The 27,806-nt window shown below is 37.5% G+C and overlaps 1 protein-coding gene across 41 annotated transcripts in view; it reads left to right on the top strand.

The window, feature by feature from the left end:
* Nucleotides 1-27,806, top strand: part of ABI2 (abl interactor 2) — a 113,740-nt gene that overhangs the window by 56,529 nt on the left and 29,405 nt on the right. For 4 of the 41 annotated variants that reach the window (XM_050750838.1, XM_050750836.1, XM_050750842.1 and 1 more), the window contains 6 exons: nucleotides 5,834-5,931; nucleotides 9,503-9,649; nucleotides 10,426-10,550; nucleotides 11,561-11,743; nucleotides 17,504-17,662; nucleotides 26,277-26,363. In XM_050750838.1, the coding sequence (XP_050606795.1) occupies nucleotides 5,834-5,931; nucleotides 9,503-9,649; nucleotides 10,426-10,550; nucleotides 11,561-11,743; nucleotides 17,504-17,662; nucleotides 26,277-26,363 (799 nt within the window). Of the gene's footprint in view, nucleotides 1-5,833; nucleotides 5,932-9,502; nucleotides 9,650-10,425; nucleotides 10,551-11,560; nucleotides 11,744-17,503; nucleotides 17,663-23,264; nucleotides 23,384-26,276; nucleotides 26,364-27,806 lie in introns of all 41 variants that reach the window. The other 37 variants (XM_050750848.1, XM_050750846.1, XM_050750853.1 and 34 more) reach the window with 16 other exon arrangements.

Raw genomic sequence — 27,806 nt, 5'->3', positions numbered from 1 at the left:
TAATTGATGAGCAGGGCTTAAGGGTTTTACAGCCAGCAAATTAAGAATATAATAGTTTTAAAAATTTTGCTTAGTATCTTGAAGATCCATCATTTAGCCCCATGTTTAAAAAATGGTCTGTTTTCACTTCAGTACTATTTTTAGCAAGTATTTGTCATTCCTTACAGAAATATGATAAATTCCCCTTATATTTCTAGCTTTCAGGTACAGTTGAAGGTGCATTCTTAAAAATTTATCCGATACAGCACCTGGAAGAAAAGCTCAACCTTCAAGAGACCCATCTGTTTTGCCTATAAGTTCCAACCTTAAGCCATCAATTCTGTTTTGACAAAAGCCAGTTGTTAGAATCTGTTTTCAAAATCAGGCAGGAGTTTGTCCATCTTTATTTCTCTTGTTTTCTTTACCTGTTTCTCTTTCCTCTTACTCCTAATCTTATGTTCCCTTATTCTCTGTGTTTTATTATTGGACTCTCGACTTGATAGGCTTTTTTGTCTTTTAACCCTTTTACTAAAAATCTTAACCTCTGTCCTGAATTTATACTCTAATTCCTGGTTTCAACTTTGATTTTCCTCAGAGGATCTTCTCGTCCTTTTCCTGATGTCCCTTAGGAATTGAAATAGGAACATACATCCTCTGAAGAGAGGGATAGAGGTCTCTAGAAAGTCAGAGAATTATGTACTACATGGGACTATAATGGGAAACAAAACTGGACAGAGAATGAAGGCCTAGAGGTGACTGACCTCAGCTTTTTCCCATCCTCACTATTTCACATACAGACACAACCTACATACACTTCCCCTCTTCTATTTGTATATTTAAATTCTCTTTTCTTTTTTTTAAAGAGATAGGGTCTTGCTCTGTTGCTCAGGCTAGAGTGTCGTGGCATGGTAGCTCGCTGTATCCTTGGGCTCAAGTGATCCTCCTGCCTCAGCCTCTCAAGTAGCGGGACTACAGCCCCTCCTGGAGGTTTTTTTTTTTTTTTTTTTTTTTTTAAAGAGACATGGTCTTGCTGTGTTGCCCAGTCTGGAATCCTGTTCTTTTAAAACTTAACAAGTTGAAGAAATTGTTAGGGAAGGTTTCATAGAGAAAAACTAGCTCAGGATTTTTCTTCTCACATTGATATGTCTTTTTTTTTTTTTTTAATTTCTATAGAATCTGTAGACATTTCTTTTTTCTTTTTTTTTTTTTGAGATGGAGTCTCACTCTGTCACCCAGGCTGGAGTGCAGTGGTGCTATGGCTCACTGCAACCCCCATCTCCCGGGTTCAAGTGATTCTCCCTGCCTCAGCCTTCTGAGCAGCTGGGATTACAGGTACCTGCCACCACGCCCGGCCAATTTTTGTACTTTTAGTAGAGACAGGGTTTTGCCATGTTGGCCAGGCTGGTCTGTGAACTCCTGACCTCAGGTGATCTGCCCTCCTTGGCCTCCCAAAGTGCTGGGATTACAGGCATGAGCCACCATGCCCAGTCAGACATTGCTTTTTATTTTAAGCATGTGAGTCTTATTTATTTCAAAATACCTTTAAAGCAGAGAAATCATTTTATAGACCATTTTGTCTCCTTTTTTTCCCCACATGCCTTTACTCTTGTACCTAGAGGTCTGGTAGGAGATGAATAGATGAGGGGTATACCACATATAACATTTTAGGATGCGTCTGCCACTGTTCTGTTGTAGTAGGTCGTCTGTTATTGGGAGATTTCATAGCAGAGGTGATGTCTTCTATGAATTAGAGATACTTGGCTGTCCAGACATGATATTTGTAATAAATATTATATCAGTATTCAAGGAGGTATTGAATGTACCAAAGAAGGTAGAGCAGGATACGTAGGAGCATTGTAGAAAAAGTATTAAGTCAGGCCAGGCATGGTGGCTCAAGCCTGTAATCCCAGCACACTTTGGGAGGCCAAGACAGGCGGATCATGAGGTCAGGAGATCGAGACCATCCTGGCTAACCCGGTGAAACCCTGTCTCTACTAAAAATACAAAAAAAAAAACTAGCCGGGCGAGGTGGCGGGCACCTGTAGTCCCAGCTACTTAGGAGGCTGAGGCCGGAGAATGGCGTAAACCCGGGAGGCGGAGCTTGCAGTGAGCTGAGATCCGGCCACTGCACTCCAGCCTGGGCGACAGAACGAGACTCCGTCTCAAAAAAAAAACAAACAAAAGGCATTAAGTCACAATAATTGGCTTAATGGATGGTGCCAGTTGTAGTGATCTCCAAGGCCTAGTCATAAAGGAACTGCTTCTACCTCTGGTGGTATTTGCATTCCTTCATCATAACCCAGTGGGAAAGTGTTTGAGCTGTGGCCATGCATTAACCTTCATCACCTAAATGAAATATTTCTTCTGTTTTGGAGGTTTCTCTCTGGTAGGGAAAAAGTGGGAACTTTTCCAACTTTTCTTTCTTGTACCTAATACCTGCTTCACTTAGCTCTTTAGGACTCTTCATTTTATGGAATAAAAAAAATACATAACGAAATTATCATTGGTATCATAATTCCCTAAACTGTTATTATGTGCCTGATGATAGTTCTGCTGTGTTTATAACTTTAAAAAATATTTCAAGTGAAATTGCTATTATGAAGTGGCTGCAGTATTGCTTTGTTTTCCTTGTCTTGAGTTTATGGTATATGTTCTCTCTCTCTCTCTCTCTCTCTCTCTCTCGCTCTTGCTCTTGTTAAGTTCCTCTCCATCAGCACATAGAGATCTCATCTGTTTTGCTACTTGTCAGGAAATGTTTTATCTCTTAAATACTTCCCTCAAAATAGTTTTTTTAGGATCAATCATGATGGCTGTCTAGTAAATATATTTTTATTTGTACCAGATTATTTTAGTTCTGAAATATAGTTTAACTTTAATTATAATATAGATTTTACCTATTATAAAAATTATTTTGTTTGGCATTGATTTATGTTCTTCCTTTTCTTCAAATTTGAAGGCAGTATTTATATTCTGCATAGCATGTTTATTGTTTTACTTAATGTAGAAACATTTTTCACAAGGGAAAAGCTGCCTTGAGGAAATATTGAAAAACTCTTTTAATAGGTAATGAAATATTAGTGAGGTATAAAATTAGATTGTTTGAACATTCTACAGAGATTCCTGTTTCTTAAGTGACTTAGGTTAGTCATCCAATCCCATTAACCAAATAAATGCAGTCATTTGATGATTCTACAGATCATAAAATGTACCAAGTTATACTAATAGAAATGTCGGCCGGGCGTGGTGGCTCACGCCTGTAATCCCAGCACTTTGGGAGACCTGAGGTCAGGAGTTTGAGACCAGCCTGGCCAAACCCCGTCTCTACTAAAAATAAAAAATTAGCTGGGCGTGGTGGCGTGCCTGTAGTCCCAGCTACTCGGGAGGCTGAGGCAGGAGAATGGCTTGAACCCGGGAGGTGGAGGTTGTAGTGAGCCAAGATCATGCCATTGCACTCCAGCCTGGGCGACAGAGCGAGACTCAGTCTCAAAAAAAAAAAAAAAAAAAAAAAAGAAATGTCCACCAGATTTTAATATATAGATTGTTTATTTTATGCTTTTTTTTTTTTTTGGTGGGGGGGTAGGTCTAAAGACTTACAGAAGATACTGCAATTTAAACAAAAACACCTTGCTTACCAAAACCTAAAACAAATAGAAGTTGGAAAGCTCTTTTCAAATATTTTAGCTATCCCATGTATAGAATAAAATTCTCTCTTAAATTCCTGCTCCTTTTCCTTCCTGTTTCTAGCAGATTGATATAGTTTTAGTGTTTGGTTCACTTCTCCCTCATCACTTAAAGTAACTTTGGGTTTTATGTTTTTTAAGGTTGAGCTTAAAGGACTTTGGTTACTACTTTAAAAAAATCTTCTGGTTTCAGAAATTAAGATATGCAGTTTTAAAAGCTATTCATTATTTGTTATATGGCTCCAAAATTTTCCCCAAATGTGGATTGATTTTTTTTAAAAAAACTTTTTGGCATTTTCATTTTAAGATACGAGTAGTATACCCTCTGCTTATTAATGAGAGGGAGAGCAAGGATAAGTTAATCTTTACTCTTACTTGATAATGTTTGTTTTTATTGTTTAAAAGCAACAACAAAAGGATTACAGATAAATGCTTCACTTTAAAATATTGACATTTCAAAGGTATCATTTGTCATTAAAGATTGTTTTAACATCACACGCAACTTGTTCACTGGGCTATTCATTTGAAGAATTTGTTTCTTGAGATAGTATTTCTTGCCTATTCAAATAACAAGTATTATTTTAGGATTTTAAAAAATTCCCCTTAAGCCAGGGTTGGTTTTGATAGCCTCACTTTTCTGTATACAATTATGATTTGCTTTCTGAAAATTTATATTCTGAAATTACAGTTATGAATGTATTCTGGTTTCAATGGTATAATGTCTTGCAATTTTATTTAGGAAGTATAATTTGACTACTCTAGCCACATTATTTTTAGAAAAGTTGAGGTCCTTTTTAAAAATATATTTTGAAGATGGCAATTCAAATATTATTTGAATATTAGGGTCTTAAAATAGGATCAGATATGAACCTGTGTGGTGAACACTAACCCATTGGTAGTCTCTTGAGACTGCATTTGAACTACACTTGTGAGTGACTTTTCTTAGCTTTTTGAGATAGCCAGGGCTTTCTGTGTAAGTGCTGATATACTCCTTTGGTGACCTCCATTATTCCCAGATTACCCATCTTTCCCACACTTGCATTTTCAGTTGGAGATAGAATAGTGAGTGGAGTTACGGTCCAGCTCTGACTTAGGGCTATGTTACATCTTTCTCATGCCTGAATTCTCCTTCAGTTTGGGCCTGAGTGGGTTCAATTTCCATTGGAACTAGGATATTGCCTGTGGCCCTTGTGCTGCTCCCAGTTGAATGGGATACTTCAGCCTTAACTTTCTGGTTCAGATGTTTAGGAACCTGGCTTGAACTTCTAGCAGTTTTCAGGTAGGTGATTCCCTCATAAGAAGATACTAACTAAATCTGACTTATAAGACTGGCCCACAATTTAAAAAACTAAAATTTTCTGTGTATATTATATGATTTATCTTTATATTCTCTAGTTACAGTGGATCATATGCATAGTTGCATATTTTTATTTGGGAAATATATTTTCCTTATAAGCTTGCTATCTAAAGAAAGTTACTGGCCAGGTGCGGTGGCTCACGCCTGTAATCCTAGCACTTTGGGAGGCCGAGGCTGGCAAATTCCCTGAGCTCAAGAGTTTGAGATCAGCCTGGGCAACATGGGGAAACCCCGTCTCTACTAAAATACAAGAAATTAGCCAGGTGTAGTGCCTTGCACCTGTAGTCCCAGCTACTTGGGAGGCTGAGGCAGGAGAATTGCTTGAACCTGGGAGGCAGAGGTTGCAGTGAGCCAAGGTATGCCACTGCACTCCAACCTGGGTGACAGAGTGAGACTCCGTCTCAAAAGAAAAAGAAAAGAAAGTTATCTTTAAAAATAAGGAATTGCTTAAAAGCATTATTGTTTTTGATTGAGTTACTCTTTATTAAAACTAAAATTTTGTAGTTATTCTATTTAATTTTAATTGAATGTAATATCAAATAGTCTAACCAGTGATCTGTTGGTGTGATGGCCTAATGGCAAATAAAGTCTTTGCGTACAAGTTTATAATGATTTGAAAATCTCACGTTAGGAAGAGTCCTTTGAGTACAACTGTAGAATAATAGTAGAGTAGAAATTGCATATGAAATGCATGGCCTCTAATTTTTTCCCTGTATTTAAACCTTCCCCTCCTTTGTTACGTAGTGTAGCATTATTTCCCAAAAGTGCCACTTTATTTCACTGCATACAAGTTTGAGTTTTCCTTAAAATTTTTTAGGTGAGTACCCAGAACATGAAGATGGGTGGGCTGCCACGTACCACACCTCCAACTCAGAAGCCCCCTAGTCCCCCCATGTCAGGGAAGGGGACACTTGGGTGAGTATATAACTAAGTAGTAATTGAAAACCATTTCATGTAGTATTGTTTAAAAAGGAAGCACAACATATATTTAAATTATTTTTTGAGTATTTGAAGAGAGAACATTTTCTTTGTAGGATTATTGTTTGTGTGTATAACTTTCTCTTCTCTTGGGAAACACATTTTTATAGTTCAAAAAGATTCGTTTAGAAATTGTTTTTCTAGTGAATTTAAAATTTGAGGTAAAATCCTAGCCCAAGTTCATGATTTATTGTAAATTGCAGTCTAATTTTAATTCCTTTTCTTTCAGAAAATTTATATAGTCTTTTATATTACAGTTTAACTCCAACTATCCATTTTAAGCTGTGTAGATTATAAAATTCTGTAAAACCTACAAGAATATTGAGCTTTAGGCCAGGTGTGGTGGCTCATGCCTGTAATCCAGACACTTTGAGAGACGGAAGTGAGCAGATCACTTGAGCCCAGGAGTTTAAGACCGGCCTGGGCAACATGGTGAAACCCTGTCTCTACGAAAAATACAAAAATAAGCTGGGTATGGTGGTGCATGCACCTGTAGCCCCAGCTACTCGCGAGGCTGAGACAGGAGGATCACTGGAGCCCAGGAGGTTGAGGCTGCAGTGAGCTGTGATCATACCACTGTGCTGCAGCCTCGGTGGCAGAGTGAGACCCTGTCTCAAAAAAAAAAAAAGAAAAAAAAAAAAAAAGAAGAAGAATATGGAGCTTTATTTTAGTCCTACAGAGTTGGGCTCTAGATTTGACATTTGGCAAAAATGACCAATTAATGGAAAAGCTTGACTTTTTTCTTCTAGAGCATCGTATTATAAACTTGGCTTATTGTGATTGAGATTTATGATTAGGTTGGCATAGTATAGCCCAGAAGCCAGATGATTAAAATTCTGTTTCAGCTGTGCTGTAACTTTATAGTTCCTGCATAGTCAGCTGCTGAGAATTCAGTTTTTTCATCTGTAAAAGGGGGGGTAATATTTGTCCTCTATCAACTTTTCAGGGTCACTGTACCACAAATTGGATTTTAAAAAATGTATAAGACAAAGACAAAATGTTTTGACAACCATTGGCTTTATTATATATGCTAAACAAGTTTTTAATTGACAGTCTTGTTTTTGGCTCCCTCACCACTACCACCACCACCATCACTACCACCACCACCACCACCAGCAGCAGCAGCAGCAGCAGCAGCAGCAGCAGCAACAACAACAACAACAAAAAAAACAACCACAAACCTTCCAAAAACCAAAACCCAGTCAAGCACTGTGAATCACGATAGGACAAACTGATTTGAGATACAGTGGAGGATAGTGCTGAAAGAGGAATAATAGGACAGTAGGAGACCAAAGAATAAAAATAAATTCCAACCAGGAATAGGATGACTCTATTAGGGGTAGACAAAATAATTCTGCTTAGAGAGAGAGAAAATCTAGTGGATCAAGTAAGATTTAAACTTCAAAGTAGAATGTAGATGGCATAGTAGTGTATAATATTGCCAGGGGTGGGGGTAGAGAGATGAAGAGGAACTCTGTTTTTATTTTCCTATGGAAGCATTTACATTTGTATCATGTGTAGTGCCTTATGGATTTTGTTGGGTTTTAAATCAAAATTGTTAGTAAGATAAGTTACTTAGTCCCTAGAAAGTCCCTAGAAAAATGAAACTTTGTGTTCTCAAGTTTTGAAGATTTGCTCCTATACCAGTGTTTGTTTTCCTTGTATATTAGCAATGGTTCTGCAGGATCCTTGGGGACCACAGTTGCTGAGACCCACTCTGCTAGTTGATGGCTATAACCTATTTTTCCACATAGTCTTTGCCTTGTCACCACATTTTGTTCCTTTGCTTTTTTAAAGAAAAATCTTCTTTTTGTCATTGCCTTCACTCTGTAGTTCTCAATTATCAAAGAATTTTTACTTGGATGCAACAGAACTTGTTATTTTTTTTGAGACAGTCTCACTGGAGTGCGGTGGTACAATGTTGACTCACTACAACCTCTGCCTCCTGTGCCCAGGCAATTCTCTTGCCTCCGGGCGATTCTCCTGCCTCAGCCTACTGAGTAGCTGCGATTACAGGTGCATGCCACCATTCCCAGCTAATTTTTGTATTTTTAGTACAGATGGGGTTTCACCGTGTTGGCCAGGCTGGTCTCAAACTCCTGAGCTCAGGTGCTCTGCCCACCCCGGCCTCCCAAAGTGCTGGGATTACAGGCGTGAGCCACTGCACCCGGCCACAACAAAACATTTTTATTGCCTAGGAAAAATTGTCTGAAAATTAGATGTTGGAGAAATTAATGTTTCCCATTTTATTTTTTAATAATTGCATTATAATTTAAGAGATGCTGGAACTTCCTTTTAGTATTTTAAATCCAAAGTCCTGACATTACGTTTTCCTCTTTTGACCTAAGATTTCATCCAGTGTCCCTTATTTTATTTTTAATTACGAATGTATATACTTATGTAAGGAGACTTTGAAGGGTAGTAGAGTAAATTGCAAAGTGATTTCATCCAAAATCAGTGATCCATAACTTGAGTGCCCCAGGAGAGCAATAGTTAAAGGAACTCTGGGATCCATACATTAAGTCATTAGAGCAACATCATTTCAGGAAAACTTTTTAATTTTCACATCTTGATCAGTTCTTATTCTTTTAGTGACCAAGATCTCATCTAAAATATGTCAATTGACTGTTTATCATAAAGAGTTTGGAAACCTAAGTAGAAATGAGAACTAATTTAATAATCACTAATTTCCCCATGTGCATCCTGTTTCCTGTCATATTTCCTTTCTTCCTCTTTTCATCCTCCTTATGAGGAAATATTGGGAAAAGGTGGGAAATATGTGTTAATAAAATCCAGTCTGATTTGTATTTTACAGTTCAAAGTAAATAATATAGAAAGGCTGTTGTGGTGGTCATTCGCTTCCCCCCACCTTTGTAAATGTTGAACTCTGAGGAGGGAAAGAGAAAAGAGATCAAGGTGAAAGTTGAGGGAGAAAGTGAGAATGGAAGATGAGATTAAAGTGTGTATTTTTGTATACAGATGTACTTTAATTTCTATGTGTTTGGTATATAGAAAGGGAAATGAGTTATTATGGCTAGTAGTGATCATCAGTGTGGGGGTTATAGATCCGAAATCTAGATTTGTGGTTCCTGTCTTTGAATATCTTTGGTTAGGGAGAGAAGGGAGAGGAGAATAATTAGTGCATTCATGAAGTACAGTTGGGAGACTTCAATATGATACTAAAAGAATTCCAACTCTTCTAAGAAGAGAGTAGGGTCTGGGAAACATTGGCTTAAATGGTAGAGAACCTTTGTGTTCTTTGAGAATAAATGAACAAAATTGCATTAGCACAGGGAAATGAGGTTGGAGACTGAAAAATAACAATATTCACCAAAACCCTAATGGTAGAGAAGTGATACATTAGTAAAGACTGAAATTGGTAGCTGGGTTATGTTAAAACACATTTCCTATCTCTGATTACAAATTGTATCTCACTGCTGGCAACTCTTTGAATTTATTGTGCCGAAACTTGCTTAATCATACAATACATACGCTCTTCTTTTTGTAGGCGGCACTCCCCCTATCGCACACTGGAGCCAGTGCGTCCTCCAGTGGTACCAAATGATTACGTACCTAGCCCAACCCGTAATATGGCTCCCTCGCAGCAGAGCCCTGTGAGGACAGCTTCTGTGAATCAAAGAAATCGAACTTACAGGTATTTTCTCTACCTCAGTGCAAAATGTGATGGTCATAGTACCATAATCTGTTCAGATTACTTCAGGTAAATCTCTCATTTTCCAAGCACTAAGTTCTTTTCCTCACTCTCCTCTCCCAAACCTCATCTGATTTCACCTCTCTCTCCTCATGTTCTGATGCAACTTTGAGCAGTCAGGAAGTTGATAAAGAACAGACATCTCTAAGTGCAGACTTCTCTCCAAGTTTTAAGAGTTTAGTTGATCTGGAAAAAAAATTATGGACCAAATGTGGGAAATGTCAGGTTGTTTTTTGGTGGAACTTTACAGATGAAAAACTATACATAATAAAATATTAATATGGGATAGTACATCAAAGTATGATTGTGAATTAAAATTACTCAAATCTGTTTAGGAAAATGTTTTTATTATAAAAGAAGTTTCTTCAGATAGGCATTAAACTGGAATATAAAAAGGCAATATTGTTTTAATGTGTTAAACCTCAACATTTATCACATATTTCTGGATAATTTTTTCAAAATGTCAAAACAAGCTTATTGAACTCAGTTTTTCCCTCAACTTTATTAAGAAAAATACACACACACACACACACACACACACACACACACACTTTTTTTAACCTGTCACTGACTTGGAGCTCAAGGAAATTTTTTTTTGAAGTGGAACGCTTTTGAATTACCTTTATTGTAGCTACATTCATCTCAGAAAATGTTGGGAAGTGCTGATGATCTCTTATTGTTTATAAATACTCATGTTTTGGTGGCTCTTATTTCTTTAGCAGCAGTGGGAGTAGTGGAGGGAGCCACCCAAGTAGTCGGAGCAGCAGTCGAGAGAACAGTGGAAGTGGTAGTGTGGGGGTTCCTATTGCTGTTCCTACTCCATCTCCTCCCAGTGTCTTTCCAGGTAAAACATTCATGGTGCCTCATCTTCACTTTTCCTTTCTGAATTTGATTCAATTTGTGATTTAATTATGGTGGGCTTTCTTCATAATCAGAATTTTTTTTTTCTTTAGGAATCATAAATATTGGGAAGTCTTTATATATTTGTTATTTGTAATCTAGTGATTTGTAAGTGTTTGCTCAGTTTGCACTTCTCTTTATGCCTTTGGTGATGTGGCTCAGTTGCCGCTTTGAGGTTTCAGATCACACTTTGTTATGAGTTACAAGTTTAATTCCAGCTAGTGTTATGACAGTGCAGTCTTCGGACACAGTGGGAACTGAGTGTGAGAATCATATTAATAACAGAAGATTGGGCAGATAATGAAAAGTAGTTTTGACAGTTAAATTTAGTGGACGTATTGGAATTTAGTAGTCTCTGAAAATGCTACCCTCTTTTCTCTGAAACTGAAAAGTTGCTTATTTGATTTGAGGAGATACACACTTAAAACTTAGTTTTAAAAACATGACACAAAATACATTAATAGAATGTTACATACTTAGTTACTTATAGTAACAAGTAGATAATGCCTTTTAAAAATCGTAAAGGTTTGTGTTTTAAAAAAACTTTTTTTTTGCCTGATATTTGGAATATGTCTATTTTCTGATTTGTCTAATTCAAAATGGAAAACTGTTGCTTTTTAGTGTAGTATGTTAGTTTTGTATACTATATACGGAATGTTATGCTAAAAATAACAATATGAAGGGAACACTTTTCTTCTGGAGTAGTGCTTTCAAATAAAAAGGAATGTTTGTTTTTAATGAATTGAAAAAATCTGTACGTTACCCTGAGCGTCTTGAATTATTTGCTGCTTATATAGACATCCTTTAACATAAGTTTTATTCTTTTTTTCAACTCTATTCTTTTGGTTAGTGTTAAGCACTGAATATCTAACATTAAATACTCTAATACCTTTTCTAATCCTGCCTCATATGATTGCCTCATTAATGCTGCCTCTTACTCCTCTTTCCCCTCAGCCCCTGCTGGCTCTGCTGGCACTCCTCCCCTTCCTGCTACTTCTGCATCTGCCCCTGCCCCTCTTGTTCCTGCTACTGTCCCTTCCTCCACTGCCCCAGACGCTGCTGCTGGGGGTGCCCAGACCCTTGCTGATGGCTTCACTTCTCCAACTCCCCCTGTTGTTTCTTCCACTCCCCCTACAGGTAAGTATTTGCTTATTAATTGGCAGGCAGATCCAGTCATCTGGCTATTCTCTTACTTGCACCTTTGATTTTTTTTTTGTTTTTGGTTTGATTGTACTTCGTATTAAAAAAAATAAGAATAATGTACTAAGAAAGTCTGTGACCAGAGATTAGCATTTCCTGAGAAAATTGAGGTAAAGTTTCTCATACATTTTTCCAATAGGGTAGCATAAATTTATGTTCTTTTATTGCTTGAATTTCATTTATTAGAGATTTTTAAGTTTAATATGGAGCTACCTTATGTACAGTTTTTGGAAATTGTCATTAGAAATATTTTTATTACAGGTTAAATGATTAACAAAAGTCTATTATAATAATTCTAAGGTATATTTTATAGGAAATATTTGATATAACAAATGGAAAGCCTCTGTAAGTCTGTTTTTAACAGAATCTGTTGTTTATTACAGCAGCATTGGAAACTCATAGACAATGTACTTGTAAAGAATTTCAGGTTTATCTAAGTTGGCTAGTGTTTTAAAATTGCAATCTAAAATCTGTTTTGATTGGGGAGGAGATAGACTCAATTGCTACAAAATGTATTTGTACAGTTAATGATGCTGGCTAGTAAACAGGTTCTTATCTGCTATAAAATATATGTGTTTGGACATATATCACTGTATTAGTCTGTTCTCACAATGCTATAAATACCTGAGACTGGGTAATTTATGCAGAAAAGAGGTTTAATTGGCTAACGGTTCTTCAGGTTGTACAGGAAGCATGATACTGGCATCTGCTCGGCTTCTGAGGAGGCCTCAGGAAACTTACACTCATGGCCTGAAGCAGAGGGGAAGCACACTGGTCACATGGCCAGAGTAGGAGCAAGAGGACAAAGTGGGAGGTGCTACACACTTAAACAACCAGATCTCATTATTGCAAGAACAGCTCCAAGGGGGATGGTCCTAAACCATGAGAAACCACCCTTGTGATCCAGTCACCTCCCCCCAAGCCTCACCTCCAACATTGGGGATTACAGTTCAACATGAGATTTGGGCAGGGACACAGATTCAAAGCATATCAATCACTGTAGTGTTCCACTTGCCAGTAAAGAGCTTCATAGCATTTACATTCAGCTTTGCTGTTATACATGTTAAACATATATAAGATCTTTACATGTTTTAAAAGACACTTTTAGCCAAAGTGGATTTTGGATGGTGTCTTATGGGATTCCTTCTATATGACTTTTAAAGAAAAGCTTTCTGCAGTAGATAAATGTAAACATGGGCTGTTTTTTGATACAGATACAACTGTTAGGCCAAACTAACTAGTTAAATATAGGAATCTCCTTGTGCTCCGGCTTTGATAAAGAATGCATTGGAAAGGACAAATCACCCCCAACTGAGAGTCTATGTTTTAGTAATTAAATATTAGTTGAGTAACAGGTGCCTGGCTCAGTGTTCACTAAATAAACGTTTGTTGTGTGAGAGGATAATTAACTGTGGTTTTTGAAACAGCAAGGTAAATGCCTTTTAATAATTTATATCAGGGTAGTCTCTTTTATACAGTATCTTGAGTTACCAAGCAATTTTTTTTCTTTTTACTAAGGGGTAACTTATGTACAGTAAAATTCACCCTGTATACCACGTATGTTTGTGAGTTTTGACAAAGGTGTACTGACACGTAGTTGCCACCACAATCAAGATATAGAACAGTCCTATCATCACAAAAATTTCCTCCATGCCCCCTTTTTATAGTCAATCCTTCCCCTCCACTCCCAGCTCCTGGTAAGCCGTTGATGTGTTTTTTGTCTCTAAAGTTGTGCCTTTTTAAGAATAACACATAAATGAAAGCATATGGTATGTAGCTTTTTTGATCTGTTTTTTTGGCCAGATGCATTTGAGAATTACCCATGTTGTTGCATGTTTAAGTATTTCATTACATTTTATTGCTTAGTAGTGTTGTATTGTATGGGGATGTACCACAATTTGTTTATCCCTTTCTCAGAGGACATTTAGATTTTTCCAGTTTTGAGTGCTTATGAATAAAGTTGCCGTAAACATGTACATACGGGTTTTTTTGTGCACTTGAGTTTTTATTTCATTCAGGTAAATACCTAGGGAATAGAATTGCTGGGTTATAAGTAAATTTTTAACTTTATAAGAAACTGCCAAGTTGTTTTCCAAAATGGCTGTATAATGACTAATGATATTGAACATTTTTTTCATGTGCTTATTTGCCATGTGTATATCGTCTTTGGTGAAATATCTGTTCAAATGTTTTGCTCCTTCTCATCCTTTTAATAGGGTTTTTTTTCTTATCATTGAGTTCTTTTACTTTCTAAATATATGTCCTTTATAGATTATGAGTTACAAATATTTTCTTCCATTTTGTGATTCATTTGCTTATTTTCTATTTTTTTTGGTGGGAGCGGGGGTGGGGGCGGCGGGAGGACAAAGTTTCACTCTTGGCATCCAGGCTGGAGTGCAGTGGTGTGATCTCGGCTCACCGCAACCTCCACCTTGCAGGTTCAAGCGACTGCCCAGCCTCCCAAGTAGCTGGGATTACAGGTGCCTGCCACCATGCCCAGTTAATTTTTGTATTTTTAGTAGGGATGGGGTTTCACCATGTTGGCCAAATTGGTCTTGAACTCCTGACCTCAGGTGATCCGCTTGCCTCGGCCTCCCAAAATGCTGGGATTACAGGCGTGAGCCACTGGGCCCAGCCTGTTCATTTTTTATTTTTTTATTTTATTTTATTTTTTTGAGACGGAGTCTCGCTCTGTCGCCCAGGCTGGAGTGCAGTGGCCGGATCTCAGCTCACTGCAAGCTCCGCCTCCCGGGTTCACGCCATTCTCCTGCCTCAGCCTCCCGAGTAGCTGGGACTACAGGCGCCCACAACCGCGCCCGGCTAATTTTTTGTATTTTTAGTAGAGACGGGGTTTCACCGTGGTCTCGATCTCCTGACCTTGTGATCCGCCCGCCTCGGCCTCCCAAAGTGCTGGGATTACAGGCGTGAGCCACCGCGCCCGGCCCATTTATTTTTTAAATGTATTTCAAATAGCAGAAATTCTTCATTTTTATTAAGTGTTATTTTTCTTTTTTTTTTTTTTTTTTTAATGAATTGTGCTTTGGTGGCATATCTAAGAACTCTTTACCTGAAGTCATAAAGATTTTGTTCTGTGTTTTCTTCTAGAAGTTTTTAGTTTCAGGTTTTATCGTTAGGTTTATGATAATTAGGTATATATATTTTTAAAACCCCAAATGGTAAATCTCTCATTAATAGTGTGAATAGTGTCTTTTTTTTTTTGAGACAGACAGCCCAGGCTGGAGTACAGTGGTGATCTCGGCTCACTGCAACCTCTGTTGCCTGGACTCAAGCGATCTCCTGCCTTAGCCTCCTGAGGAGCTAGGATTACAAGCGTGAGCCACCACACCCAGCTAATTTTTTGTACTTTTAATGGAGACAAGGTTTCATCGTGTTGGTCAGGCTGGTCTTGAACTCCTGATCTGAAGTGATCCACCCGCCTCCACCTCCCATAGTGCTGGGATTAAAGGCCTGAGCCACCATGCCCAGCCCATGTGAGGTTTTAGACTAGATCTAACTATATAAAATTCATAATGATGTTAATCCAGATGTTTTTAACTTGATCCTAGTTTGTATTAGTTTGTTATAGATTAATTACTGAAATGCTAATAATTGTATTCAGTGGTTCAAATAACTAAATATGCCTTTTAAATCGTTTGTACGTTTTCATGTTTATCATGGTTACAGAGGCTTCTCAGTTGATAGCAGATTGTGTTTAAGCTTGAGTGCTTAAGATTTTATACAACACAATTGAGTTTTAGGTTTTTGAGACACATGTAAGATGATTAAATGTTATAACAAGCCTTGAGTGCTCTTGTAATCTATATGACTCCATATGAATCTAAGCTTGATAAACTTACAGTTCCTATAGAGCAATTTTAGTCACGTAAAGCCATTTTATAATAATAGACAAGATGAAAAATTGTCAAAGTGTTTTTTTCCTCTATTACTTTAAAATTACCAAGAAGATAGTCTCATATTAAAGTAGAATACAGATGGTAAGATTCAACTGAGATATATGAAGCCTGGAAGAGGATATGACTGCAGTGTTTGATCATGAAGATTTGAACAAATCAAGCATTCATCAAATTATACATTACATAAGTCTTAATCTCACTGTGTCTCAAGTAGTTTATTTTAGAATTAAAAAAATTTCAGGATAACCTTAGGCACAAATGGTTAGATGAATATGCCAGGTATCATCTGTTCCCCCAGTGCCCCCTCCTCTACTCTCCCCTTTTCTCCAGTAGGCTGACCTCCAGGAAATGCTTCAGTGGATTCTTTTGCCTTCTGGCTTCCTGTTGGGTTTAGCAAAAGTGTTTTTTTTCTTCTTCTTCACTTATCTCCTCTCTTTCTCCCTTTCTCTTTCTCCTTTCCTTTCCCCTCCTCTATCCTTTTGCCCTCCTCCACCTTCATCTTCTCCTCCTCTAGCTTCCCGTCCCCTTTCTGCTTTCTTCTCCACCTACTTATTTATCCCCCTCCTCTTCTCTCTTGCCCTCTCCTTCTCTCTTGTCTGCTGGTGTACTCTCTCATGGGTGCTGTAGTGCTCTGTCTGTAAGAAAAAGTTTTCAGCTTAATGTAGGTGGGAGTGAAGTCAAGGTGAAGTTTAGGGAGTGGATTATATTATTAGGAAATTGATGGATTATGGAATCATGTCTGCAGTTGACATTAGCTGTGGAAGAACTCTCAAGAGAGCAAAATACAGTGAAATTGATGGTAACTGTGTATGGACTTAGGGATGGTATTAAAAATAAGATGTATTTTGACCCTGTTTTTATATCTTAATTTTTTTCATGATTGTAAATTTTCTAGATTTTAATTTTAAGACAAAATAATGTAGCTTTCGTGGTAGATTTTTTGATTAAATGAAAGAAGTGTTTGATTTGGAATCATGTCATTTAACCTTTTGTTGAAATACTTTATTTTCCTTTAAACAAACTTTTTTGCTACCTTACGTTTTTTATTATTTATTATTTTGGAATAAGACTGTGTGTCAAACATTTTTTTCTCTTGCTTTCCCAAACGTCATTCTTGTTGATTTTAGTTTTCAGTATTTAGTGACTATATTTTGGGGGTGGAGTAGATAAATTTTAATTAATTGTGATGATTTTGAAACCCCATCAGATTTTTAATTTAGTGAAATAATAGTGTTAATTAGCAAACTGTTTGTTTATTTTGAGACAAGAGTCTCACTGTATCAGCCAGGCTGGAGTGCATTGGTGCAATCTTGGCTCACTGCAACTTCCACCTCCTGAGTTCAAGTGATTCTCATGCCTCAGCCTCCCGAGTAGCTGGAATTACAGGCACATGCCACCATGCCTGGCTAATTTTTGTATTTTTAGTTGAATTGGGGTTTCACTATGTTGGCCAGTCTGGTCTGAAACTCCTGACCTCAAATGATCTGCCTGCCTTGGCCTCCCAAAGTGCTGGGATTACAGGCATGAACCACTGCACCAGCCCTAATTAGTAAACTATTTAGATACAGCTTTCCAAACTTAATCATAGTTTTGTTTGCTTTTCTGCTTTTGTACTATGATACAATATCAGCAAACAATAACTCACCTTGCATTGTGTATTTCAGATACTAGTTAAACTAGCTGTTGTTTTTAATTATTAAGATTTAGGCATTGTACATAAAGTATTTAATGATCTGAGATAATTTTCTTTTAATGACATATGTATGTTCTATCTCTTTTTCAGGTCATCCTGTACAGTTTTACAGCATGAATAGGCCTGCCTCTCGCCATACTCCCCCAACAATAGGGGGCTCGTTGCCCTATAGACGCCCTCCTTCCATCACTTCACAAACAAGCCTTCAGAATCAGATGAATGGAGGACCTTTTTATAGCCAGAATCCAGGTTAGATTTTTTTTTTTTTTTGCATTCTATAGAATGTATCTAATTAAAAACTTTCAACTACAAAAAACCCTTAGTTACAAATAGTGCATGGTAGTGGTTAGTACCATTTGTTGAATGAATGGGAGAATGAATGAATTGTAGGTTGCTAATACTGTATCTTTCAATTCTTAAAAAAAATCAGTACGTGATTTCCAGGTAAAGTCATAGAACTTAATTTTTCTGAGCAGAATTTTTTTGAATATTTTAGTGGTTATTTGCTTTTTAAAATAACATTGTGGTGAATGCTATTTCCTTTTTATTTCATCAGACATCCTTACTCTATAAATAACAAATAATGAAAGTTGGGTGCACATGAACAGAATTTAGAAGTAACAAAGGAAAAGAGAACATTTTTGAAGCTATTTTGTGCTAGGGAATTATATTAGCTTATACAATTCTCATACCAAACCCATGGTGGAAAAACTAGGAGTTGGGTAAATTGAATCAGATACAATAATTACACTGAATAATCGGTTGTATCATGCATACGGAATAACTAATCTGGAACATATTTAATGCTATACATAATTATTATTTTGTTTACTCCCCAGAGAGGGCAAGAACAAATATTAGACACCATGACTATTGTGGACATGGTATGTCAACTTACTGTGTTTTTCTGTATTTTTGCCAAGAAGCCAGTAAGCCTATGTGTGAACACCTCTGATATTGGGTTCAACTCATTCCATCTTTGATAAGCCTTGAATTTTATGGAGCTGCAGTTTGTCTCTGTGGCTGCGATCTATAGTGATATTCTTTGTAAGAGTCTTGCAGAAGAAATTTGATCCTTCAGCATAAACACTTAATTTAACTAATGTTTTCATATTATCTCATTTGATTTTTAGAATCATGTACAAAATAAGATTGGTGATCATTTTCCTATATCTTATAGGTGAGGAAAATGAGGCTGAGGTGATGGTCAGGTTAGGATTTGAACTTAGGTTTTCTAAGTTCCATGTTCTTTCTTTCTGTTTTTTAATTTTTTTTTTTTTAAATTGAGATGGAGTCTCGCTCTGTTGCCCAGGATGGAGTGCAGTGGCGTGATCTCTGATCACTGCAACGCCCGCCTCCTGGGTTCAAGCGATTCTCCTGCCTCAGGCTCCTGAGTAGCTGGGATTACAGGCACCCACCACCACACCCAGCTAATTTTTGTATTTTGTTGTAGAGATGGGGTTTCACTATGTTGGCCAGGCTGGTCTCAAACTCCTGACCTTAAATGATCTACCCACCTCAGCCTCCTAGAGTGCTGGGATTACAGGCATGAGTCACCGTACCTGGCCTGAGTTCCATGTTCTTTCTATTGTCCTACCTACATATTAAAAAAAATCTTTTCTTACCCTCCCAAGTCTTCTCTTTTGTGGAGAGGAAGGCGGATGAAAGGATGTGATATAAAGTGCATGAAAGCCTGAGACCTTGTCAGTCTTTTAAACAGTTACATCCTGGAATACTGCTCAGGAACTGTTTGTTAAATGCCAAATGAATCCCTTGTTCATTTATCCAAATTCCTTCTCTGTTCTGGGTCCTCTTGTAAGTTAAATGCTGTATTTGTAGTCCATCCAGTGCAAACCATAGTGTGAATACCAACTACCTTAATTGATACATACTTATGTCTTTTATCACATTTTGTGTTTTTGGCTGTGCAGTTCTTTTTAAATCATTCCGAACTTAAATTTGACAAAACTGCCCTTTTTATACATTCTTCCTTTAAACCATGTTTTCAGATTTACATTTGTTCAGGTGCTGTTTTGTATTTAAATGCATTTTTTATTTTTAAATTTTAGTTTATAAAAATTTTAAATTTTAGTTATAGCCTGTTTCATAGTTCTGCTGAAGCTGGGCTGTCTCCTTGGCCCTCTCAGATGTTAGTCCAAAATGGGTTGGTTCCATTATGGAACTGAGAGATGCTTCACTGTTAGAGCTTGAGACAAACTATACATGATATATAGTAAGTATATACAGGGATATTTCTTTTTTCTTTTTTTTTTTTTTTTTTTTTTTTTAATGGAGTTGCGCTCTGTTGCCCAGGCTAGAGTGCAGTGGCACAATCTTGGCTCACTGCAACCTCACCTTCCCGGTTCAAGCGGTTCTCCTGCCTCAGCCTCCTGAGTAGCTGGGATTACAGGTACCTGCCACCACGCCTGGCTAATTTTTGTTTTGTTTTGTTTTGAGACTGAGTCTTGCTTTGTCACCCAGGCTGGAGTGCAGTGGTACAATCTTGGCTCACTGCAAACTCTACCTCCCGGGTTCAAGCAATTATCCTGCCTCAGCCTCCCAAGTAGCAGGGATTACAGGCGCCTGCCACCATGCCCAGCTAATTTTTGTATTTTTAGTAGAGACGGGGTTTCACCATCTTGGCCAAGCTGGTCTCAAACTCCTGACCTCAAGTCATCCGCTTGTCTCGGCCTCCCAGGGTGCTGGAATTACAGGCTTGAGCCACCGCACTCAGCCTATACAGGGACATTTCATGCTTTGTTCGTGTATGCTCCAAAATAGTCCTATGAGAACGCTGTAGGTAGAATTTATTTGAAGGCTGTTTAGGCACATATTTAAATGTATTTTATAATACATATTTCAATAGTTTCTTTGTAAATCTGATTTTCAAATGCTTGAAAGTATATGTTAAAGTAAAAATATTCTCACTTTATGAAATGATTTTAAGGAAAAGTATTTTTCTCACTCATGGAAGTAAGGTGAATTGGGATTGTTAGGCTTTCTGTGTAATGTGTGAGTCAATTTAGTTGCACTTTTTTGTTTTTCTGTACTCTGCTCTATTAAGTTCTGCCTTTCATCTCCAGGCATTTGATAACTGTTTAAAGTGGGTGGCCACAGCATTGTTAGTTGGTTAATCAGAGTACTTTTTCTAAACTAGTTTTTTTTTCTAACTAAACCATTTTCTTGGAAGATCTCTTTTTGTAAGACTTAATGATTTGTGAATCATTCTAAGGCTGTTGGATGTACTTTTATTTTATATTCATTTGAATATTATTTATGAGTCAAGCGCTGTGGCAGGTGCCTGCAGTCCCAGCTACTCAGGAGGCTGAGGCAGAAGGATTGATTGAGCTAGGAGGTGGAAGTTTCAGTGAGCCAAGATTGTGCCACTGTACTCCAGCCTGGGCAACAGAGTGAGACCCTATCTCAAAAAAGAATTATGTAAGTCTTCTGTATTACTCCCACTGGCCCTGCAATTGTCCCTATTTTTTTCATATTTACAATGAGAATATTTGTTGTGCTTTCTCAAGTAACTAATACTCTGATTTAACAAAAATGATCTGAAGTGTGTGTTTTATGAGGTTTTTTTTTTTTTTTTTGGTAATTGGAGTCTTGCTGTGGTTGCATGCTTCTCAGGAAGTGAGCTGACAATCTGGAGGGTGTCATGTGAATATAAATTCAGTGGGGTTCTGTGAGGTGTAAATCTAGCAGTGTTATTACTATATTTGTTAATGTACAATTTGATCTGAGTTTGAAAAAGGGCAATTATAGGAGTTAAAATATGTAACACCCAGTGTCTAGTGCCAAGTCTTAGGAGCACAATAATTGTTTTTTCATGAGATTATTTCAGAAACAAGTTATTGAAAGGAACCCTTTGATCAGGGCATAACTGAAATCCCTTTGGTTCTCATTATTTCTTAATCTAATCCAGCCAATGAAATAGGAATACCAATTTATCATTCATGTTGCCAGTGGTAAGAGGGGGGGTCATAGAAACACATAGGGCTAATTATGAGTTAACAGTCTCTACTTTAAATGTAAATATGAAGCACCTTGTGGTCAAGAAGAATATACATATATCCATATGTGAGTATGTATATGTATACTTTACATAAACCTTGTTTGTTAATGAATCAGTAATGTAGCATGTAAATATTAAAGGCTTTAGGAGAAAGTAGCATGTATTTTACTGCTCATAATTTCTTAAAAGTTTTTGGAAAAAACTTCATAAAGTGAATGTTGGTTCCAAGAGATGTATAGTTCTATGAGATATAGGAGTTCCTGAATGGGTGTGCTGTTTCACAAAGAGAAAGTGTCAGGCTTAATAACCCCTGAATGGTATTAAAAGCGACTAAAAAAGTAGAAAACAATGTTGGGATAGTGCTATTGGAAAATAAAAGCCATTTCACATATTCTGTAAATGATTTGTGAAGTTACAGCACCACCATACATGTCTAAAATGTCTAGAAGAATACTGATGTGATGGGGCTTTAGCAAAGTATAAATAAAGAGCAGGAGCAGGAAGATTTTTTTTTTTTTTCCCCCAAAGTCTTGCTTTGTTTGTTGCCCAGGCTGGAGTGCTGTGGCGCAATCTCGGCTCACTGCAACCTCCACCTCCTGGGTTCAAGCGATTCTCCTGCCTCAGCCTCCCAAGTAGCTGGAACTACAGGTGCATGCCACCACGCCCCTCTCTCTCTCTTTTTTTTTTTTTTTAATAGAGACAAGGTTTCATCAGGTTGGCCAGGCTGGTCTCTGACTCCTGACCTCAAGTGATCCACTTCCATCTGGGGTTACAAAGGTCATCCCAAATTCTACTTTTCTCCAAGGCAAACCTTTAACAAGGTGGTCCAAATTAATTCAGATATCACATCATTTTCTTTTTGGACCATGTAAGATCTCATCTGACTAGAATGTCTGTGAGCCAGAATATACTGTCTTTCTTGGAGTTGAGCAGAAAAGAAACCATTCTAAGAGAATTTAAGCAGAATTTTTAGCAAAGAATTGTCGCAATATTCAGTTCTAATCCTAGTCATTTTGTTACTGCCTTGGCCTCCCAAAGTGCTGGGATTACAGGTGTGAGCCATCGCGTCCAGCCTGAATTCACTTTTACCTACCTCTTGTTCTACATTGGTATTCATGTTTAGAAAATACTACACTTACAAATTGTTTATTTCCTTCACTGGGAAAAAAAATATAAGCATCTAAACTCGCATGTGCTATATAACATACATATATATATCATCTAAATGTGATGTTCAGTAATGGCTTTAGAAGTAGTGTTTAGAGTGCTTATTTTGTCTAATATTCTCAGAGTATAAAGCTGTAAAAATAAGATGTAAAAACTTAATTTTATTTTTCCAAACTTTTTAAATTGGACATTTAAAATACAAGCTTCAGTGATGCTTCAAAGAACTCTATAAATAACCAGGAAGGTTGTACTTGGAAAGTCTGTACATTTCATCAGCACAGACTCATCATTTAGGTTTGGTTTGCTTGGAAAGCCTTTTACTGTTTATATCTAAACGTTGCTTTGTGCACACAGCTGTAATTCTCATAGCTCTTCTACTTATGATCTCTTTATAAATTCCAGTCACATGGTGAGCCTGTCTTCACATTAACTTCATTCTTGTATATTGTGAAAATTATGTAACAGAATCTAAGTTTGGAGATCTTTTGGTGGTTATTGGGAGAGTCTTGTCTTATGAGGAATCATTTTAGCTAAATGAAATGAAAACAAGTTTGCTTCCTGCTCTTGTTTGCCTGTTCACAAAATGACTAGGATTAGAACTGAATATTGCAACAATTCTTTGCTCAGAATTCTGCTTAAATTCACTTAAAAATGGTTTGGTTTCAGCTCAACTCCAAGAAAGACAGTATATTCTGGCTCACAGACATTCTTGTCAGATGAGATCTTACATGGTCCAACAAGAAAATGATGTGGTATCTGAATTAATTTGGACCACCTTGTTAAAGGTTTGTGCTGGAGAAAAGTAGAATTTGGGATGACCTTTGTAACCCCAGACAGAACTGAATTTTTGAACATGCCTTAGACTAGCTTTGAAAAAAGTCTAACTTGTTACCAAGTCATTCTTTTAAGGAAGAACTGCGATTGATCTTTCCCTGGCTGCTGGTGGACTTCTTTTTTTTGAGATGGAGTTTCGCTCTTGTTGCCCAGGCTGGAGTGCAATGGTGTGATCTCAGCTCACTGCAACCTCTGCCTCCCGGGTTCAAGTGATTCTCCTGGCTCAGCCTCCCGAGTAGCTGGGATTACAGGCACCTGCCAGCACGCCTGGCTAATTTGTGTATTTTTAGTAGAGATGGGATTTCACCATGTTGGCCAGGCTGGTCTTGAACTCCTGACCTCAGGTGATGCACCCCCCCTCGACCTTCCAAAGTGATGGGATTACAGGCATGAGCCAGCGTGCCTGGCCGCTGGTGTACTTTTTAAAACCACTATGGCTTCAGATTTTCACTTTCAGAAGTAGAAAAGAAATAAGCATATTCATCTTAAAAAAAACCACCTCAACCTCAGTCTACCCACAAAAAGACTGCTGTAGGTTAAGCACCTAATTGTTCTTTTTTAGCTGAGTACCAAAAGGTCTTTTTTTATATTTGGTAGAGAAACAGTGACTGAAGTGGGAAATTTCCCACTTTTCTGTTACACGGAAGGTTAGAATATATTCCAACAGAAAAGGAGCATTTCATCTTGGATGTGAACACATGCCTTGTCTCTACTCTTCTAGTGCCAGTTGCTGCCTGCTACTGTTTCTCAGTTTTATCTTTTTTGTCTGTGCTACCTTCTCTTTTCATTGTCTTCTGCTTACCCTTGGAAGTGGTATTATGAACATATCAACAGTTGTTGTAAGCCTCTGAGTGGGAAGCAGACACACAAATCAAGGATTTACTGCCAAGAATTATGACTTTAGGGAAAAACCTAACCAAAGGTGTCTTTTAAAGAAAGGTACCAATTTCTAGAGTTATACTACTCTGTTCTTTGCATCTAGATATTCAAGATTATCTGCTTAATTCTTGTCTGTGCATTTGTATGTCCTCCCTGCATCTGTCCATAGCATCAACTCTAGATATTTTGCATAATCTCAACCCAAATGTATCATATCATTATCTCTCCCTGACTTACCCGTTTACCATCCCATTTCTTTCCCAGTACTGCCTACCAGGCTTAACATAGTTAATGACATCTCCATCTTCATAGTTACGAAGGGTAAAAATCTAAGAATGATCTTCAACTTGTTGCTGTCCTTGATATGCTAGCTAAATCATTAGTTGCCAAGTACTCTCTTCCCACACTTTTAAAGTTCTCTCCTTTTCTAGAAACTGCTTTAATTTATTATGTGCCAGCCACTGGGTTAGGCTTTCCACATCCATTGTCTTTTTTTTAGTCTTTGCAGCCACTATGTGAAGTAGGTTGCTTTACCTTGTTTTCGTATCACATTTATGGAATAGGCCTGAAGAAGTTAATTGACTGACTATCCATACAGCCAGGAAATGATGGATCAGAGATTTGAGGCTGAGTGACTTGAAAATCCAACCTGTTTCCACTAAGCACTCTTCCACCAGGCATATAAGATCCTTCCCTATTTCATATCCTCCCATTGATATTTCTGGGTTTTTTACTTTATCTTTGGGTATCTTTTCCTAGCCATATGGAAGCATTTCTGGTCCTGTGAACTGGTTATGCTGTTTTATGCCTCTGAGCCTTCACCCTCACTTGGTTCTCTCAACTTGATTATCTTTCTCAACCCCTGTCATCTTGGCGGGTTCCTTTCTTCAAGTCCCTGTTGAGAGGTCATTTCATTGTAGCCCTCCTCACCTCCACCACTACTTCCGGGGAATTGCTACAAATATTGTTGGGTTAAGATTATCATGTATTCTTCTATTTCAATAGAATGTGATCTCCTTAGAGCAGAGACGTGTTCATCTTTTTAGTTTTATTAGTCTTAACTATATTTTGGAGCGAATACAGTCATTTTCTCTTTATAAGAAAATGCATATCGTACTTCGTACCCATTCTAAAGGAAACTGTAACTGTAATCTTTCTTTTTTTTGTTTTTGCCTCTTTAGTTTCCACAGATACCTGGCTTATTAGTGCATTTATATATGTTAAACATTTGTTGACAGTTTACTAGCTCTAGGCACTGTGCCAGGTGATTGAGTTGCAGGGAAATCTACCTTGGGAAGGAGAGTGGAATGATTTGATTAAGGCCTGCACTTTTCTACACCATCAGGGAGGAAATGTACCAATGAGTTTGGATTATGAAAAATTGTAATGACATAGCACCCGATTCTCAGAGGATGGTTTTGATAACTGTTTTCATAGCAGGTGTTTGCCACTTACTTAGTAGGAAGTCAGTATTTGGCTAATTAATGAGTGAAGAACCAATTAACTTGCCTATTATTAGAGTAATAAAAAGTATACATTTAGAGTGTTGGGATGTAATATTTTTTCTCTCTGTATTGACAAACATTTAAATGTAAAATTCAGAAAACAACATCATGGTAATCTGCAGAAATGCTTTCATTGAGAAGGCATGATGTTACGATATGAAAAAAGATCAGTTATATGTTATATATATATAAAACATAAGATTATGTTATATATATTTAACATATCTCTGTATGCTAAATGCTTCCTGTTGTGATTTTCAAAAACTTACTAAAAATTCCCCCAGTACTTTGTTTTATGTGTTAATGAGTTGTCCCTAAACAGGGGATCCTTGAGATCACTGATAAAATGTTTGTGAATGGTAGTTTCCCTCCTTTATGTATTTATTTTATTGTATTATCCTTTCCTTTTAATGTAACTCGCCCTTATCCCTTATCCTCCACACCTTTTTTGTTTTTGCAGTATCTCTTGCTCCTCCTCCTCCCTCCATCCTACAGGTAACTCCTCAGTTACCTTTAATGGGATTTGTGGCCAGAGTCCAAGAAAATAGTAAGTTTATGTCTTCTTTATGCTGTAGATCAGATTATAGGCATAAAATGTCATTTATATGTGATTGACTGGATAGTCATTCATTTGCTGATACTTCAGACATTTCAATATTATGAACAAGTCACTATCTGGCTAGTGGAGATAAAATAGAGAAATTTTCCACTTTTAAATAACTAGTAGTAAAGATATAAGACAAATACATATAAAATAAGGCACATATAAGAAAAGAAAGATCACCTCCAACTGAGGAGGTATTCTTTAATCACTAGATATCTCATCTTTTTCTCTGGGTTGCTCAGATAAGTGGTAGTCTAGTTTCTTATCACTGGAGTTTTAGGGCTATTATAGGTGGCCTGAGAATCTTCCTCCAGTTTTGTGATTTCAAATATCAGAAGGGCCATTTTTGGTAGGGCTCAGAGGACCAGGCTGCCAGTCTGTCTCCCAAGAGGCCTCATAGGTTGGGAATGAATTTCCCTTGGCCTGTTCAGGTAACTAATTTTGTTGATACCTTGAGTCTTCTAGGGAAGCATTATGGAGCTCAGGAGACCGATGACAAATCAGGAGGCCTGTATCAACATTCAGTGAGGAATTGCTGTCACAGACACCAGTGAACATAGACTGTACGATGGACGAATCCTCTTCCTATGGGCAGTCTTTGTGAGGGTTACATCACAATAATAAGGTTACATGATCTGAACTAGGAGAATGATATTAAAGATCTCATGTCATCAGACCAAAGTAGTCCAGTGTATATATCTCATAACAAGGATGGATGATCTCACTGGTGGGATAGAAAAATTTGCAATCTGTGGCTTAGGATTCCTGGTTATTTGGAAATAGGCACTGCCAATACTAGAATGTAAGCTCTATAAGAGCAAGGATTTTTGCCTGTTTTGCTTGCTAGCTGTTTCCCCAGCACTTGGAAAAGCATCTGACACATAGCAGGCACTTTTGGTCGCCCCTTTTTTCTGCTGCTGTAGCTGACTCAATGCCCCCCTTTAATCAGCACATTCTTCTAGATGTGATTGTATTTTAACTAATAATTCAGTCTTACTGGCCTGAGGGCTCAGTGTCTTTCAGATGCCTTTGCATCTGTATTTACTAATTTCTGAAAATCGTCTATTTTACTTACTTTTGTTTATTGGAAGGTACTCCATGAACACCTGTAATGTTTACCACATTGTGACTTTGTAAGATGTTTTGTTGAGTTTAAGAGCTATTTTCACATATAATTAGGTAGATTTCATATGTTTTAAATTATGCTATTGGGGCCCACTCTTCTTTAGCTTGGGTGTGACCCACATTGGCTCGAGGAGAAAACTGCCTCTCAGCAAGTTTCTACTATTAATAGTTCAGCATGTGCCAAGCACAGCCATAGTGTGATCCTCTGCCAGGCTTGTGAGGTCAAGTGTGGGATACAAGGTCACTGTTCTCAGGTTTTAA

The sequence above is a fragment of the Macaca thibetana genome, chromosome 12 (assembly GCF_024542745.1).
Source record: "Macaca thibetana thibetana isolate TM-01 chromosome 12, ASM2454274v1, whole genome shotgun sequence".
NCBI classification, from domain to species: domain Eukaryota; kingdom Metazoa; phylum Chordata; class Mammalia; order Primates; family Cercopithecidae; genus Macaca; species Macaca thibetana.
Note: the sequence above shows the minus strand (reverse complement) of the source record. Positions and strands in the feature narration are given on the sequence as shown.